This window comes from Papilio machaon, chromosome 5 (genome assembly GCF_912999745.1).
Source record: "Papilio machaon chromosome 5, ilPapMach1.1, whole genome shotgun sequence".
Lineage (NCBI taxonomy): Eukaryota > Metazoa > Arthropoda > Insecta > Lepidoptera > Papilionidae > Papilio > Papilio machaon.
In genome coordinates, this window is record NC_059990.1 from 1,649,266 (window position 1) to 1,666,368 (window position 17,103).

The 17,103-nt window shown below is 34.6% G+C and overlaps 1 protein-coding gene across 1 annotated transcript; it reads left to right on the top strand.

Annotated features, from left to right (window-relative positions):
* The first annotated feature begins 441 nt into the window (after nt 1-441).
* LOC106715657 lies at nt 442-10,713 on the top strand. The gene is made up of 8 exons (XM_045677978.1): nt 442-599; nt 3,799-4,184; nt 7,614-7,807; nt 8,400-8,556; nt 8,840-9,005; nt 9,298-9,485; nt 9,760-9,942; nt 10,494-10,713. The coding sequence occupies exons 2-8, from the start codon at nt 4,023-4,025 to the stop codon at nt 10,665-10,667; spliced, it is 1,224 nt and encodes a 407-aa protein (XP_045533934.1). The 5' UTR covers nt 442-599; nt 3,799-4,022; the 3' UTR covers nt 10,668-10,713.
* The last annotated feature ends 6,390 nt before the right edge of the window (nt 10,714-17,103 follow it).

Here is a 17,103-nt window from a genome sequence, read left to right on the forward strand (position 1 = left end):
AATAGTTGTATGCGGAGTTTTAAATTGAAACTACCTTTACTAATTTAATTATCTCACGATATTTGAATTATTTATAAACCTATCTCAGATATAAGAAGTTGATTTGAAAAAAATGGTTTTCTCACGAATTTGTTCAAAGCTTAATATTTCCCATCTATTGTTAAATATAATTAATGTATCAGGTAAGTAAAATTTACAATTATTTATAGCAAATAAATGGAATAAACACTTAATTAAAATTCCAGACGAATTAATGAACAAATTCTTTATTTTACAACAACGTTATCTTCTGTAACGATCAAGCCACCGTAAAAGCGACTGGATTTTAAATTTTAACCTAAAGGTAATCTTTTACAATTAATTTAACACAGTTAATGTACAGAGAGGGAATGCTGGTTAAGTTGATATTTAGGATATTACAACAGATTAAAAATAAAAAGTAAAGTAATGTCTATCACGACACGTAATGTTCAATGCTCTACAACTAGAGTCAAAGCTCAACTCAAAGCGCGCCAGTGTTGTTTGAGACGGCACGCGGGTTGGCGGCGGGGCCCGTGCCATTACGATATTTACGCGCGTAATTTTCATTCCTTTCTCGGGTACAAATATTTACAATAACAACACAGATTACAAACAGTTTAGCTTTTTAACTCTTTGAAAGAGATCAATAATATTTTTATTGATGTAATTTATGATATTAGAGTAGTACGATTTATTTACACTTAATTTTTTTAATACAGCACTAAGCCGTGTGTATGCTGTGTTATAAATCTTATTTAAATAATATATAGAATGGTTTGTTAAGTTAATACATTTAGTGTCACGTAAAAAGTGTGAGGTGTGATCTTTCTGATAAGAACTCCAGGTAGAAAACCATTTTTTTTTAATCGGGGACATGTTTTTGTACACAGATGCATACAGATCTGAATTTTATATATCATGTGTCGTCAAAGTTAGGAATATATTTTATATTTTCCTATTAAAATCTTATAAACAAGAAGAAAAACATTGTAAAACAATGTTGTTGATTTGTTCTACAATAAACAGGAACATAACATAATTAATTGCATATTTTTCTTTGTATTTCAACACTGGCCGTTTCCCGCGACTACGTCCACGCAAAATTAAAATAAAATCTTGTAATATATATAGCCTATGTCACCCCGTGGATAGGGTAGCTTCCCAACAGTGAAATAATTTTTCAAATCGGTTCAGTAGTTCTGGAGCCTATTCAATGCAAACAGACGATAAAATCTTTCACGTTTCATAATAATAGTATAGATAAAAAATATGTACATAAAATCAAATATTCCAGTGTACATCTGAACTATATCTTTATAGAATTGAGACCTCATAATCGTTAGATTGAATCTTTCATACGCTTAGCCCGATAGTTTGCCTGGTTTTGCAGCCCCTTACGAGTAAATAAAGTAATAAAAAGTCCTTCTACTATCGCTTAGCCCAGTATTCTTAAAATGTATTTTGGAATTATTGTTTTGTACAAAAAACCAGTGAAATGTTTGTCTGGGCATCTGACTTATAATAATAATCTAAACGTAGTGAATTACAAGCCGAATTTAATGCAATACCATTAGAAAAATAAAAAAAAAATGTGGAAGGTATTCTTTAGTTTTCGATTTTGCACTTTACTGACTGATGTTACTCAATGATAGTGTTCAATTTTATTTCTTTCATTTTTTGATTAAGTAACACGACTCTTGTACGTAATTTTACACTTTCAGACTGTAATTTTATTTAGTAACTTCTGTGGTGGTTTATCATTGTTAAACGAGTCGAACAAAATTTCTTTGAATTGTGCAATAAACTATGATAAATGCAATTTATAAATCTTATAACTATTAAATGTTGCCAATATCTACTTCTACTACTACATTCAGTTCAATATACATATGTAACTGCTTCTATTTTATCATTATTAGACACAAAACATCTTTTGCTTGACGTAGGGATGTAAATTAGTTTAACTAAATATATACTATATTAAGCATAATATGCTAAACAAAAATTAGGCCACATCGTAAAAGTGACAGACTCAAAGTCATTAACATCAAGACTTGAATAACAAAAGGTATTATCCAACTGTTCTTTTGTAAGAGCAGAACCATTATTTAACAGTTGCCACTCGTAAAAAAATGTTAACACAGTTTTAGTTGGAATTTAAAATGAGGGAAAGAATTGGCTTTTGCAGCCTCGCGTCCTCTCACTGCGGATTAAATTTTATTTGAGCTCAGTCTTTCCGATTCAGTTGCTTTAAATTACTTAAAGAATTTGTTTTACATTTTCCATTCGGTAAAGCAGATTTTGCTGAAATTAAAGAATACAAGCAAACTGAACCTGTAAAGGACTATTTTATATATTGCAATACTGGCCGTCACCCGCGACTCCGTCCGCTCTGAATTAAAAAAGAATCTTAATTAGTAATCTACGCGTTTTTTCAGAATATGTTTTACATCTATACCCAAATTTTAGCGAGATCCGTTTAGCTGTTCTGGAGATACCTAATGACAAACATCCGTCCATACATCCATCTAAACATTCGCATTTATAATATTAGTAAGATTTTAATTGTAACACGGATCGCCGTAACATCAAACTGGTACTTTTATTTCATCCTTATTTTGTGAAGGTCCCCAATCGTACTACTTCCTCTTCTAATTGTACATCTCATGTCTAAGACGTCGGTACCTTGATCCATAAGTTTCTTTCTGGGATATACCATCTTGTTCTGTCTCTCATACCATCCCAGACGCTGTAGTCGAGTGAGGTGCTGGTCTTAATTTATACAGTTGCTTGTATTGGTTCTTTTAGGACAAAGCCACACAATGTAAAGTTATAAAAGTAAGGATCGTGGGAAGTGAAACAGTAGGGCATTTTAAAAGATTGTGTGATCTATCTCACGATATATGTTTGGCGTAATATTGCTCAGTGTGGCGTGCACGCTCACAGAGCGAACGATGACGAAACATGTTACTTCCGTACAGCAGGCTCGCAATGAACTTGCGCCTAATTTTATAATTACGTAACATTAACGTAGCATAAAGTATTCTTTGTTTTCACATAAAAAAACTTTTAATTTGATTTAAAATGCAAAATACTCGTTTTCTCGTTCGTTTGAATTTAAAATTAGTGAATTATGTTTTTTTTTATAGTTTTCTTTACACAGTTATAAAGAGATGTTTTTTTTAGTGGGTCATCTAATTAATATACCTTTGTCTTCATTTGAAAACCGAGTTACGGATTCACAAGAAAACTTTAGATAAGTTACCAATAAGTAAAACTGTATGTGTCAGGATTAGTGTTTCAATTTCATAGTTTTTACTCTAAACTAAATAAATAAAACTTTAATCATTTAAACAAATCAAATATTTCATAAGAAATGAGTGGAGTTGGAGGCAAATTCAATCAATATGCTTATTATTTTTATCAATAAGTTTGAAATATGGTATTTGCTTATCTCAGTATGTGGGTTAGTAATTACTAATAGTTTCGACATTGTGGCGGTAAGATAGAACGGTAACTTGTGTTCACCGTTAGAGCTGCGGTAATCTGCACAGTTAACTATTATACTGGTATTAGATAAACGTCGGAGAAAAAAATAAGAGTTAATGAGCCGTAACTCATGCTCGTGACGTTATGCTCATATTTTATCTCGGTATTATACCGTTGCTTCAAATTAAAAAATCAATTTTATAATTCAATTATTTTAGTCTTCCTTATTACACTTTAAAACCTTATAAGTGTGCCAATAATATAGTTCCTAAATTGGCGAATTTATAGCGTGATTTGGCGTCAGTGACAAAAACTTAATAAAGACGATGTTGTGTTGCACAGTGTAAATAAACAACGCAGTTAATAAATATAGTGGTCAGTGTGTAGTATTTTATTGATCTAAAAGACAGATAAAAAGTCATAAGTGGAAATTACTGAATTTAAAATCAGAATATGGCTCATTGCTAAGTTGTGACAGTTATTAGCGAAACAGACCGAATAGACAAAACAAAATGACAGCGTGGCTGTGGTTCGCCGCACTAGTCTGTGGCTCGCAGGCAGCGGTGCTGCCCCCTCCATGGGCGGACGCCAAGCGCAACCCCTGCGCTACGCATCCCCGAGGCTGGTTAATGCTGTACTGGCCTGCCGATGGAAAATGCTATACAATTTATAAGGTATGTTTTATTTATTTACCCTTTAGCAAACGTTATAAAATCAAAGGAGATCGTAAGCTTTTCCCATTTTACGTTTTATCTCCTTTTGTCAACGAAAAGGCATGCAAAGGATAAACATCATTCATACTCACAAACCAAACCTAAAACTAATCTCTATCCACAATCTCATCGCTTACCTATCCTTAAATTGCGGCATTATTACTTCTTGGCCATGAAAAGATGATAGATAAAAATTTTCCACAAAATCCTTGCTTAATAATTTTGAAATTTGATTAGCATTTTATTTAGCATATTGTCAACTAATGCGCTTTCATTTCAAATTAACATATTAAACGTTTAGTTTGAATTGTATTGTAACGTTCGCACAGTAGGCATTATTGATGTTGCGAAAAATGTTTTAATAAGATAACCGCAGTGGGTCATAAAGGTGTGTCATAACTCGGGTCAGGGTCTTTCACAAGTCCGCATTCGGAACGTCGTCAAACTGGATTTACTTGTATTATTTAACGATCAAAATTGTCATAAATATCAAACCAGTGACGCATCTAAAGAGAAACGCACTTACTACACTCTGATAGTGTGACTGGAGATGGCTGGCGAATTCGAACTTGGTGAATAAAGGTCCTCTGTGACAATGTGCACTGTTCAGCGGACTTAAAGGATCGAAAATGTACGTTAAGGAAGATTTAGTTCGGGATTTTTAGGGGACTTCAAGATCCAGCGATGATGTATATGCAATTGCAGTAATTCTAGAAATATGTTGTTTTGCATAATAAATGTAGTTTATGAACATACATACATACATACAGGGCGCATGTTTTTATTTAATTTCCACAGTTTTTAATATCAAGTAATTACGGCAAGATAATTGCCGATGTATTGCATGTTATGTTTTTAGGTTAGCAATCACTTGCAATAACGAAATGAAACCAAAATTACTGTTAGCTGCTGGTACATACGGGTCAGTGGAACAATACTTTCCAATTAAATACCAATGCGTCTTCACATGTGTAATCCTGACTGTTATTATAAACGTGAAACTTTTGTTACTAGGCTTTCTTATGTATTGACCGGAGATATGACCTGTATCTAAATGCAATAGAGGCGATAATAGCTTGCTACTATTAAATTACATTACGTGCTCCTGTCGGGTTCATGGGTTAAGTTATATAATACTGTTGGTGTTTTATTATATTTAAATTTTAATTTTTATTAAAATACTACCTGTCGCTCGCGACGCCGTCCGCGCGGAATTAAAAAAAACATAATAAGCCTAAATGTTGTTCCAGACTATGATCTACGTCTATGACAAATTTCATCGACATCCGTTGAGCCGTTCTAGAGATACCTTCAAACAAACATCTATCCATCCATGCAAAGATTCGCATTTATAATATTAGTAAGTATTTTGCAATTTTCTAGCAATTACATGATTTAAGAACTAAGAAAAAGTATCTTTTGGTATCAGGTCAACGTTGTTCAGATCTATTCGGTCAATAAGGACATGTTTTTAAAGCATTCTTTAGGAGATGTTTACGTATAACGTTGTTTATGAAAACGTATTTATGAAGAAAATATAAAAGTAACAAATGACTATCATTCTTTTATAAAAGTTTTAGTAAAGTGTTAATTGTTAATAAATACAATGAAAATTATAATTATATACAGGTATTGTTCATGTCATAACATTATTTAGTTTACAACTGCAATTACAATTGCACTTCCTATATCAGCTATCATAAATAAAATTTCTCTTTTTATTAAAAGCTGTCGCCCGCGATCGGTTGGACTGTTCCGGAGATACCTTCTAACAAACATCTATTCATCCATCCATTCATCCAAACTTTCGCATTTATAATATTAGTAAGATTATATATAAGATCTGAAATCCACATTATCATCTCCCAGTCCACATCGCCCTCATATTGGTTAGGCGCACCAGTTATCCACCTTCAGATAGATCTAGCTTCCATCATTTTATTCCTATCTTACTCATATTTTAAGTGAGAATGTTTAGTTAGATGGATGTTTCTTTGAAGGTATCTCCGGAACAGCCCAACGGATCTTAATGAAATTTGGCACAGATGAAGAACATAGTCTGGAAGAACACATGGGCTGCTTTTTACGTTTTATAATTCTGAGGGGACACAATCGCGGGCAACAGCTAGTATAACTACAAAACCACAATGAAATTTTGTTGGTTACCACTTGCTTTTATACATCTTTCTGCCGCACTCAGAGACTTGGTCACTAAGTGTCTTAGTATAGAATATGAGATATTTACACTCATTTAAGTAATCATTGAACTAACGGTTCTTTGAGTGGTAGTTATGTTATGTTTCGACATTTGAAAATAATACACAAGTACGTCTTCACAGCTAGTAACAAAGTACAAAATCCAAGTATGAAAGGTGATTGTGCAATCTCAAATTTGCCAGAGAGATCGAATACGGAACAGGAAACGAAATTTGTCTCAGATTTAGGTCAAAATACGACTTTGCATACAAGGGACGGCTGTCTCATAAATTGTCAAACCAGATACTGTTAGAAATATAATAAATTGCTTCATTTGCAATACATAATTGGCAGTGCAAACGACAATCTAGACATGTATCTGAAAGACAAAAGTTGTTATTTAACTCTACGGGAGTTTACGTTACAAATCGTTCTAGCATCCCAAATATTATTTAACAACGATGCATTGTAGTTCAATCGTAATTAAATTTTAACCTTAGGAGATATATCCACGTGTTTATCTCCCACACTAGGACTTTAAAAACAAGGTTTGAATGTTAACAACTTACAAGTATAATGTGCTCAAGCTCATTAGAATTTAATCCTCGTAGATTTCTGTATATAAATTTTGTAGCACACGGAAATCACGTTCAGGGGAGCCTTATATACGAAAATAATTTAGCTCAAGGAAAAATAAACTTTATTATGTAGTAAAAAAGTACAAAATATGTTTGCTAGTTTACATGCACATTTTATTAAATCAACTGATTTATACGCCACAAACACGTTGAATTAAAGTATGTTGGCCGGCCGCGAGCACAATGAGAATGCACTATTACGTATTAACTGTTTTAAATGTTCGTATTTTTAAATTTAAATAAACTGCAACGGTTAAGTCGAAGTTTATAACTTGAGCATACATTTTTAATGACAAGCAACAATGTATTTACTATAATAATAGCATCCTATAAAAACAACACATCATAGGAATAGAACTATGCTACGTATAATATTTTTTTTGTCTTCTAAAGGTGAGAAGATCACAAAGTCTAATCCTAGTCCCAGTATACTTCCCATCCCATTGTTTGATCTGCTTTTTTCTTACCTCTTTGGGTCTTAGTTTCTCTGGAGTCTAGAGCTTATTGCTTATTTTAATAACAAGAGAGTTTGACGGTCTTACATCAATCATTCCAGAAAGGCTACCCATGTTCGGAGACGCAGGAGTTGAGCCCGGGGCGCTGGGGCGGGCGCACGGTGGCGGAATGCAAGTGTCCGCCGGGCACTGCGCAGCTGCCACACTCCAACGTCTGCCACAAGCTGTTCGAGCGCGGCCCCTGTCGACCCGGGGAGTACTTCGCACCAGTGGAAGAGACATTCAACAAGCGCGGGTAGGTAAGCATCAGAATGAGCTGTGTTATAGCAATTTTGCAAATTTAAACAAAATAGAGAAATAAGGGAAACACGAATGTAGCGCAGAATAAAACGTGAGATACGATGGACAGGCAAACTGTTTGTATACGTGACAGTCGAAGAGTTTGTAAAAAACTTAACCGTGACTTGTGTAATCCGATTGGCAACAGCGGTCGTGCGAACTGTATGGCGTTATAGATACCTTGTATGAAATCCCCATATTGAGCAAGCGGTGTGTCATGGTTAACGTGATGTAGAGTAACGTATAGTATAGTTGTGCCATCAGACTTTCATTGCAGGTCTCCTCATGAATCACCGTATTACTTCAATTGATTTGCGTGACTTTGATCTCGTAGAGAGTACAGTTTAATACTCCTGCAACATTTGTTACTTTGCTTAGTAATGGTGTTGGCATCAGAAAATGTTAAAAGACATGTTCTTACAATATTGCGCCGAAATTATGTTAGCATAATGTAGACACACATAAACGTTTCAATATCCACTTTACGTTGCATGGCGTAACGTATCGTGACGTGTCTTCACTAATCCGCTTTTCCTATGTCTTTGCAGGGTGCGGCAGGGCATGTGCGTTCGGCCGCAGCAGTGCGCGGACTCGACGCTACTGTACTGGCCGGCGGACGGCCGCTGCTATCACCGACTCACTCAGGGCCCATGCTACCCTGGTACTATTCTTGACCTCGGTACTGATGGGTTAGCTAACTGCACCGTAAGTCCTCTTATTTTGAAACATCATTGGAGTAAATTAATCAAGAAAAAAACCTATGGAAAAGTAGTACAAACTGTGGCGACACTTCAAAGGGAAGGACAGAGTAGTGTATAATTATGATGACGTTAGTCTAACTGATAATGTCGTGAAGATTATATAGTTTTAAGTGTAGGCTTGATAGGATATTATAGATTTTTAAATTGTGTTAATAAGAGAATAGATAGTAATCTAAAAATATAAATGAGGTATAATTAATATTTAACTATAAATTTATAACTTCCAGTGCGAGTCCGGTGGTCCAAATTTCTGGTCGGAGGACGGTGGCTGCTACGCGCACTACACGCGAGGCCCGTGCGAACGCGGCCAGCTGTTCCTGCCCGGCGGTCGGTGCGGTTGCGACGCCTACCTGCCGCACTATCACAACGACACTGGTGCTTGCTACGAGCTAGGTAAGCTACTAGAATCTCAACTAGTTAGTCAACATATTTACTGCCTAAATAAGTGATTTTCTTTGAATCCGCTTATATACGTAGTTTATATCTGTTATTAGCTTTAACTACTCTAATTGGGTAGGTTTTGAGCCCTGAAAGTAGGGACGCATAATGAACTGACGACGACAGAATAACTGCTAAAGTAATTGTTAACGACTCTGATTATGGCAGCTATCTTATAAGCGGACAGAGTTAGGTATTTATTATAGTTTACACGTTTGTCTACTAAATTTTGTCAAAATAATTGCAGATACGCTGGGTCCGTGCACGAAGGGGCACGTGTTCACGATAGCTGAAGTAACTGAGCGGGGCTCGCGGGCGGAGTGCCGCTGCAAGTCGTTCCACGCGCGCGCCTTCGATGGCTCCTGTTATAGACTGTACACGCGAGGGCCTTGCAAGAATGATGAGATGATCGCTAGAGGAGGACGGTGTACTAAGGTAATCAGTTTTTAAACAAAACTGATAAGAGTAGATTATTTCTACCGAAAGTCTAAAAAAAAAACAGAGAAAGAACGTCAAAGTGTATAAACAGAAGAAACACCAGGAGTTTAGAAGTGAAAGGGATTTCGCTCATTTCATACTCATACAGTCCTATATGACATAGTGCTATTTCTCAAGTCTTCCAGTCTACTAACAAATACATTTCGTAGTTGCGGATGACTAATATTGGTTCTAATTTAACATATCCTTAAATGTATTTCCAAATGTGTAGGTGCCATGTGGTCGCGGTCGTCTGTATGTACCCGAGCGGCGGCGCTGCTACCGGCCGGGTGCGGGCGAGCCGTGCGCGCCGGGGGAGGTTCTCGCCTTCGACTTCGAGGCGCGTCCTGCTCTCGACGGCCTCAGTCACAACGGTGTCTGTGTCTGCGGCGCTGGTATATGTGCCAGTCGAGAGGTAATACAATATTCTATTAAATATAAAACAACTTAATATCTGAAACTCATGCCTTACAAGTAACAGATTATCGAAACAGTAAAAGTTGTACATATTTAACGAAAAATGAAGTTATGAATGCTACTTAATTGGTGTAATTTTCTGCTGAATGGATTTGATTGAAGGTTCATTAATATAGTGGTAGACGCCAGCAACAAAAAAAATTCTTGCAGGAAACAACGGGTCGCCTGGTGAAATACCACGATCACAGAAGACAGGTATAAACTGGTAGCAATTCCGCGTACAGTCTGATGAGTATGGTGAAGGAGGTCTTATTTTATGCCTCTTTCCCTTCCCACCGTTCACGTATTATGAAATGATGGGAAGAGGAATTGGATTTGACGGAGGAAGGGATGCATAAGGAGGGGGAAAAGTTTCTGCGCGTCCCCTCCTCCGTCAATTAAATGTAGGCAACGTATCTTAAATTGCGGATGTCTATGGGCAGCGGTCTCTTCGCTATTTCGGCGAATTCTGGAGGCCGCTTGTCCTGACATGTGGCTTATCTATTCCAGGTTGCATCTTGTTCATCGCGTAAAGGTGCAGTAACATACAACAATGCTTGTCACTTGCTGCACACGCAGGGTCCATGTGCAGTTGACTCCTGGCTGGTGTGGCGAGACGACCAGGCCAAGTGTGAATGTAGACCCAACCAAACATGTGACAGTATACAACAGAAAGAAAGTTGACATAGGACTTTTTACATTTATAAATGATCTCGTCGTTAAGTTACTTGAGGAATAATTATTTATAGAAGAATGTCTTTAAATTCCTTGATATCTTTTTTTTGGAATAAGACTTCTTGATTGTTAGGTCTAATTATATATGTAAGTAATTAGTTACAGTCTTGTTAAACTTACTTTAAATTGAGGTCTAGATATAACTTTTAGTAATTGTTACATCAAAATACAGTATTTTTGTGAATTATCTTTTTATATTTATGTTATTGTAATGTAAAATAAAGAGTAAATAAAACTGATTCAGTTTTCTAAATTTTCTTTCATTTCAAGAAATCTATGGATGGACCGAAATTGATTTAATAACAAGAATAAGGAAAAACTTTTGTGTAAATCAAAGATAGAAAATTTTCTTGTCAATATTCTACTTATGTGTCCTTGTATGTTTTCTTGCCAATTATAATCATATTTGCGTGTACGTGGACAATGAAAAATGTACAAGTTGCGGGGTTTTATAAATTAAAAAAGAGCTTGACAATTTTACACTTTCTTAAGGACTTAAGGAACTAGCTTAAGGAGCCCATGACTTCTTACATTTTTGCCGAATTTCATTAGGATCCGTCGAGCCGTTCCGGAGATACCTTCTAACAAACATCCATCTATTCATCCATTAGTTCCATTTATAATATTAGTAAGATAGGCAAATAAGGATTTCTGAACTGAGTGACTGTACATAGCACTAACCGTTTGTTTCTGACACCAATATCCCCGCTTGTTATCTCTGTTTTGTCAAAGATTTTTTTATACAGAGACTAGCTGTCGCCCGCGACTCCGTCCGCGCAGTTAAAAAAAAAATGAAAAATAGATGTTGGCCGATTCTCAGACCTACTGAATATGCTCACAAAATTTCATGAGAATCGGTCAAGCCGTTTCGGAGGAGTACGGTGACGAAAACTATGACACGAGAATTTTATATATTAGATATGGGTCTCAGAAACCAACGGTAAATATACCATAGATATACAAAAAAACTTTATATATACACAGTACACATTATTCCCTGAACTGTAGTCATAGCAACGACTTCCAACAAATTTCACTCAAAAGATTCAAAGATAAGTTTCGTAGAAATTTCATAAAACATTTACAACAAAATATGGGTTCTTTTCAGCTGTGGATGCATTTTGTCTGAGGAGCTCTCTTTTAATTTCAGCACAGTCGATAAGGAATACATTTTTAATTTGACAGATGACAGCAGAGTCTTGGCGCTAACGCCACCTACTTAGAGCTTTCAGTTTTTCTCCTCATTGAAACACTGTCTTAGTTTTTTAGGGTTCCGTACCTCGAAAGGAAAAAAACGGCACCCTTATAGGATCAGTTTGTTGTCCATCCGTCTGTCTGTCTGTCAAGATCCTCTTTCTCGGGAACGCGTTGATGTATCAAGCTGGAATTTATATCAAATACTCAGATCTTATGTCCCTTGGAGCTGTAAAAAAAAAACAAACTTTTAAGCCAACTCCATATATACCTACAGGTTTGTACGCTACGGAACCCTCGGTGCGCGAGTCCAACTCACACTTGGTGCTTTTTTATACTTAGGCCCTTATACTTCACACGGACCTCTATTTTGAACGATTTTGCTCACTGTAATATGCTCGTAACTTAATATAAATTTTAAAATGTTGACTTTGAAATATGACAATACGTTTCGTAAATGTATAAATTATTATTTATAGTTGGATCCATTTTAATTTAAGAAATCGAAATGCAATTTGGGAAACGACAGTTAAATAAAGATACATGGAGTGTATCAATTTTCCCGAAGCGGACCATTTTTCAAGGCTTTTTACTGCGACGTCAATACAATAACGTCGAGCTGGAAATTTCGTTTTTTTCGATGTCGGCCAAAGCTTTTAGAGAGTTATTTTACTTTTTTTTTGAATGTAAACGCTGTACAGTGTCCGAATAAGTGCCGGCCTGAAATGTATTTTATCGCTGCGGCAGCCGACCGCGCGATATGAGCTTCACATTTAACTTTTCGCTCATTTTATGCAACCTAATAGAAAATATATTGTACGAAATTAAATGGTGTGCAAAAACTTAAAAGTATTACTGTTTAAATTTAATATAGCTTTTAGAAATATTATGAATAGTAAAAACAGCACGTTTTTTTAATATAAGGTTTATTTGATTCGCTACAAGTAAAATGTCACCTGTAAATTTTTAAAACCAAACTATGATCTTTAACGTAAGTCACGATCACTGGGTATTCGAATTAAGAGACAGGAATATCTTAAATAAAACATTGATTGATACATACTCTCGTGTTAGGAAGTACTTTAAACTTACTATTATATTGTTGAAATGTCCAAGACACAAGAGAGAGAGAGGGAACGTATTGCATACAACAACTTAGCACACCTCTGGGACTAATCTGTGTGAAATTGTAGCTGCAACATTTATTGTAACTGTACTGGGGGGAGGTACGCTAGAGACTTTAGATTGCCAGACGAGATACTACAAGTGAAAAGAGTAAATAATTTACGATTAATTAGCCGTTATATACTTACCAAACCATTAGGGTTTATAAAAACTTGTGCGACGACCTTGCGTGAGTTGAATAAAGCTAGGCATATAAGGTAAATTCATAGTCATTTTTGGTCCTTCGAGTCGGATAACAATTTTTTGAGCTAACATTGAAATGGATTAAAATAAGTTTGGATACACATACCGGATACAAAATTAGCCATAATTGCCAAGTATAGGCGTATTATAGAGTAATTTATCAAAATAATTCAAATGTTAGTTGAATTATTTAGGTTCTATCGTTAGAAAAAATACAAAACTCTTTGACAATTTGATTGTGAATGAATTTCCATTGGACAGTGTATTGTCAGCTTTCAATTCTTTCTTTTCAGAACAATGATGGCGAATGAAAATTGTACTTCCGATGTCTGTATTATTTTACTAAAACTGTAACTGTGTGCAACAAATGTTAAGTAAAAAATGACCTTGCCATTTATAAAAAAAAATCTATCGTTTGTTTGTTGTTATTACAAGTCTAGAATTTAATATCAGGTCTGCTCGAGAATACTTAAAACAAAATTAATTTGTTTAAAGTTATTTGTCACAGCGATGTTAATTTAATTTGTGGCGAAGTTCTAAACTTTTAGGTGATTTATTAAGTACAATCCAAGTACAAGCGATTTATTTTTCTTTCTATTCCATTTGTTTGGGTTAGGTTATGTCAGAGGTCGGCAAAGTGCGGCTCCGGAGCCGCATGCGGAACTTTGAATTCTTGAGTGTGGCTCTGGAACAAATTTTGCTCTGTAGCTGCGTATTTGGCTCTTTGGCTAATAAGTTTGCCGACCACTGGGTTAGGTTGTCATGATTTACTTACTCGGTAATATTTTAAACAATTTGCCCTGTCCCAATATTGCCCCTCCGTAATGACTGATTGGCAACTTTAGAAATATTATGAAAGGTTCTCTAATATTGCATAATTTAAATATAATATTTTATATTAAGTCTAGGATATATTTTCACTATAGAAAGTCTCATAACACTCAGTCGAATTCCGACACAACTTTCACGTTCACAATTCAATAAACGTGAATAAAGTCATCGGGAACATGTCCGTTCATGCAATAACGACCGGTGGGATTTTCTGTTTTTGTTTTTGTTTTCAGGTAAAGTTTTTACACTATATCTGTTTTTTAAATATAAACGCAAAATTGTTCACATGTTCTGACAAATTGCATTTTACAGTTGCCAAATGAATATAATAAAACAATAGTTTTTAAAATAAAGAATCGTTAAATTAAGTAACTATAATATGAGTGAACTAGTTTTCACCTGCGACTAAAACGCACTGTAAATAAATTAGTAAGTAGCCTATGTGTTATCTGTGTATATATTCTTCCTGACTATGTTCTACATCTGTGCCAAATTTTGTTGAGATCCGTTGAATCGTTCTGGACATACCTTCTAACAAACATCCATCCAGTCATACATACAAACTTTCGTATCTATAATATTAATAAATATACTAAGATAGACAGATAGATGATAAATAAATAGGTAGTAGATGATGATTTAAGAACATAATAGAAAGACGTTTACGTATAATAGAAGGAGGTTTATTCTTTGGAGGTTTCTTAAGAAATTGAAATTTACCTTGCTTTCCACCATTAGAGTACCTTCTTCGTCCATCAATGGATGTATTTTAGCTGGTAATGAATATGTACCTTTTATACAACGATTTTAAACAAAAAAAAAAATATCTAGCTAAATTTGCTCGATGCAAATGGAATCGAATATTTTTATTACTATCACGGCTTACATTTGTTTGGTTAGGAAATGTGAGATATTTTTAAACCATTCCAAAATAAAACCTGCAAAATGTTCGCATAAAATTTTCGACATTTTGACTTCTAAGTAAAGTTTGTTGTTGTTCATGAGGAAAGCAAACTTTAAAAAAATAAACTTTATTTCCTGAGTAAATTAATATAATGGTACTCCTTAATACCGTGAAAAATATAACTGGCTGAAAGAATTTCGCTTTGAACTTATTAAAAAGTTTCTTAACAAGTCAGAGTCCATTCAAACTGTCCGTTTTGCTTTAAGAAATTTTTATTACGAATTTAAAAAATCTACCAATCTATAATACGTCAAATTAGCTTCAACGATTTTAATCTATTTTGTCTAAACCAATTAACATCAAGTCAACTAACGCTATTTAAACAAAACAGTCGTTATCCATTTTATTCATAGAATATCTAAAAGTACGATGTTAAAGGTATTATCTTTTATCGTAGTGATAATTTCTCAGGATCCCTTCAACTGTTCCTCTTTCCAAGGCCGCTTTGCAACTGATATTAATGTCGGCGAGTGCAGCAATTTTCCTGCAATCATCTGTCAGGGGATTTAAGGCGCGTGACCTTAATACAACAACGGCACGGCAAATTGTTCTTATTCCCTCCGAAGCGACTAGTATTCACAATGAATTTAAATACATTTAAATCTATTAAAGATTGAAGTAAAGAGCCTATTCTAATTATTTTTTTTGTGCTTTGTAAAAACGTAACCGAAATAATTATTAGGATTTTAAAATGTATCATATCAATAACTTCAATACTTTTAGGAGCATTAATAAGGTTACTAATGTCACGACCCCGGTGCCCGCGTGCTGTATATATACCTGACGTAGCATGGATTCTATTCCCAATTTATATACTTCATAAAAGACATCAGCGTAGTCATGCTCAAACCATTTAGTAATTCGTGTTTGCACATAAAAAATGGAACAGTTTCAATATAATTTCGATTCTACGATGCAGTAAGTTCTTTTAATTGCGGATGTCGATTGGCAGGCGTCGATTCGTCAATTAGGCGTATTCAGGTGGCAACTTGCTCGTTTGCCATCTTATGATGTAAAAAAACCTTCGCAAGTAAAAATTGAAAAGACATCTTGAAAAGAAATGGCAGCAGAAGAATTCTTTTCATCCTTTCATTAGCTTTTCGTATTAATACACTAATAAGTAACAATAATAGTGTTATGTAACAAGATTGGATGTTTTCGACATCTACAGCAAAAGAACAAAGGAAACTTATGTTTGTTGATTGTTTGAAACTAACTTGTGAGCTGAGCGGTAAATGTGTTAAAACTCGACTCATTAATATTGAAGAACTGTTTTGATCTACGTCTTTTACCAGATCACGTTCACTTTTACCCCAAATCGGGTAAACAATTCGGACCAATAAAGTAGCAAGTTTAATATTGAATACTGTAATTACGGTCAATGTGTGTTCTTACTTGAGTAATAAATCTACCACAATGTATGTGAGGATAATTTTTATATTGTTTTATAGCACAGTTTAAAACAAGTTTTAATTTAGAGAAAAGACTCCTCTCTTAAAATACAGCTACAACACTAGTTCAAGACAGAGCCCTTCTGAATTTCTAAATAATTGTTTTGTTGCAATAAATAATTTTTATTTTATTTTGTTTATTTACTTTTTAATTCAATTCAATTGTTTTGATTCAATTTCAATTTTGATGTTCTTAACATAGAATAACACTTTTATAGAATTTCTTTTGCGAGTTTTCAGAATTTAGCGTCAAGGTTACGTTTTACATTTTTATTTCAACGTAACTGGTCGTGCCAAGTAAATGGGTTGCGTTTCTGTAAGTAATAAACTGCCAAAACTAAATTTAAAAGTGAAATATTGCACCATTTATATTATTTAAATTGTGATGGTAAAAATAGTACCTAGTTATCCTTTGGTTGTTTAAAAATCAAAATAAAAAGTCAATCTATAGCAAAAAAACAAGGTAACTACTGGAATAGTGACTGAAAAAGTTAACGAGATTTGCTGATGGACATAGATCTACATTTTTTAAAGGATTTACACTAACGAGTTAATTGTAACATATAAATGATTACAA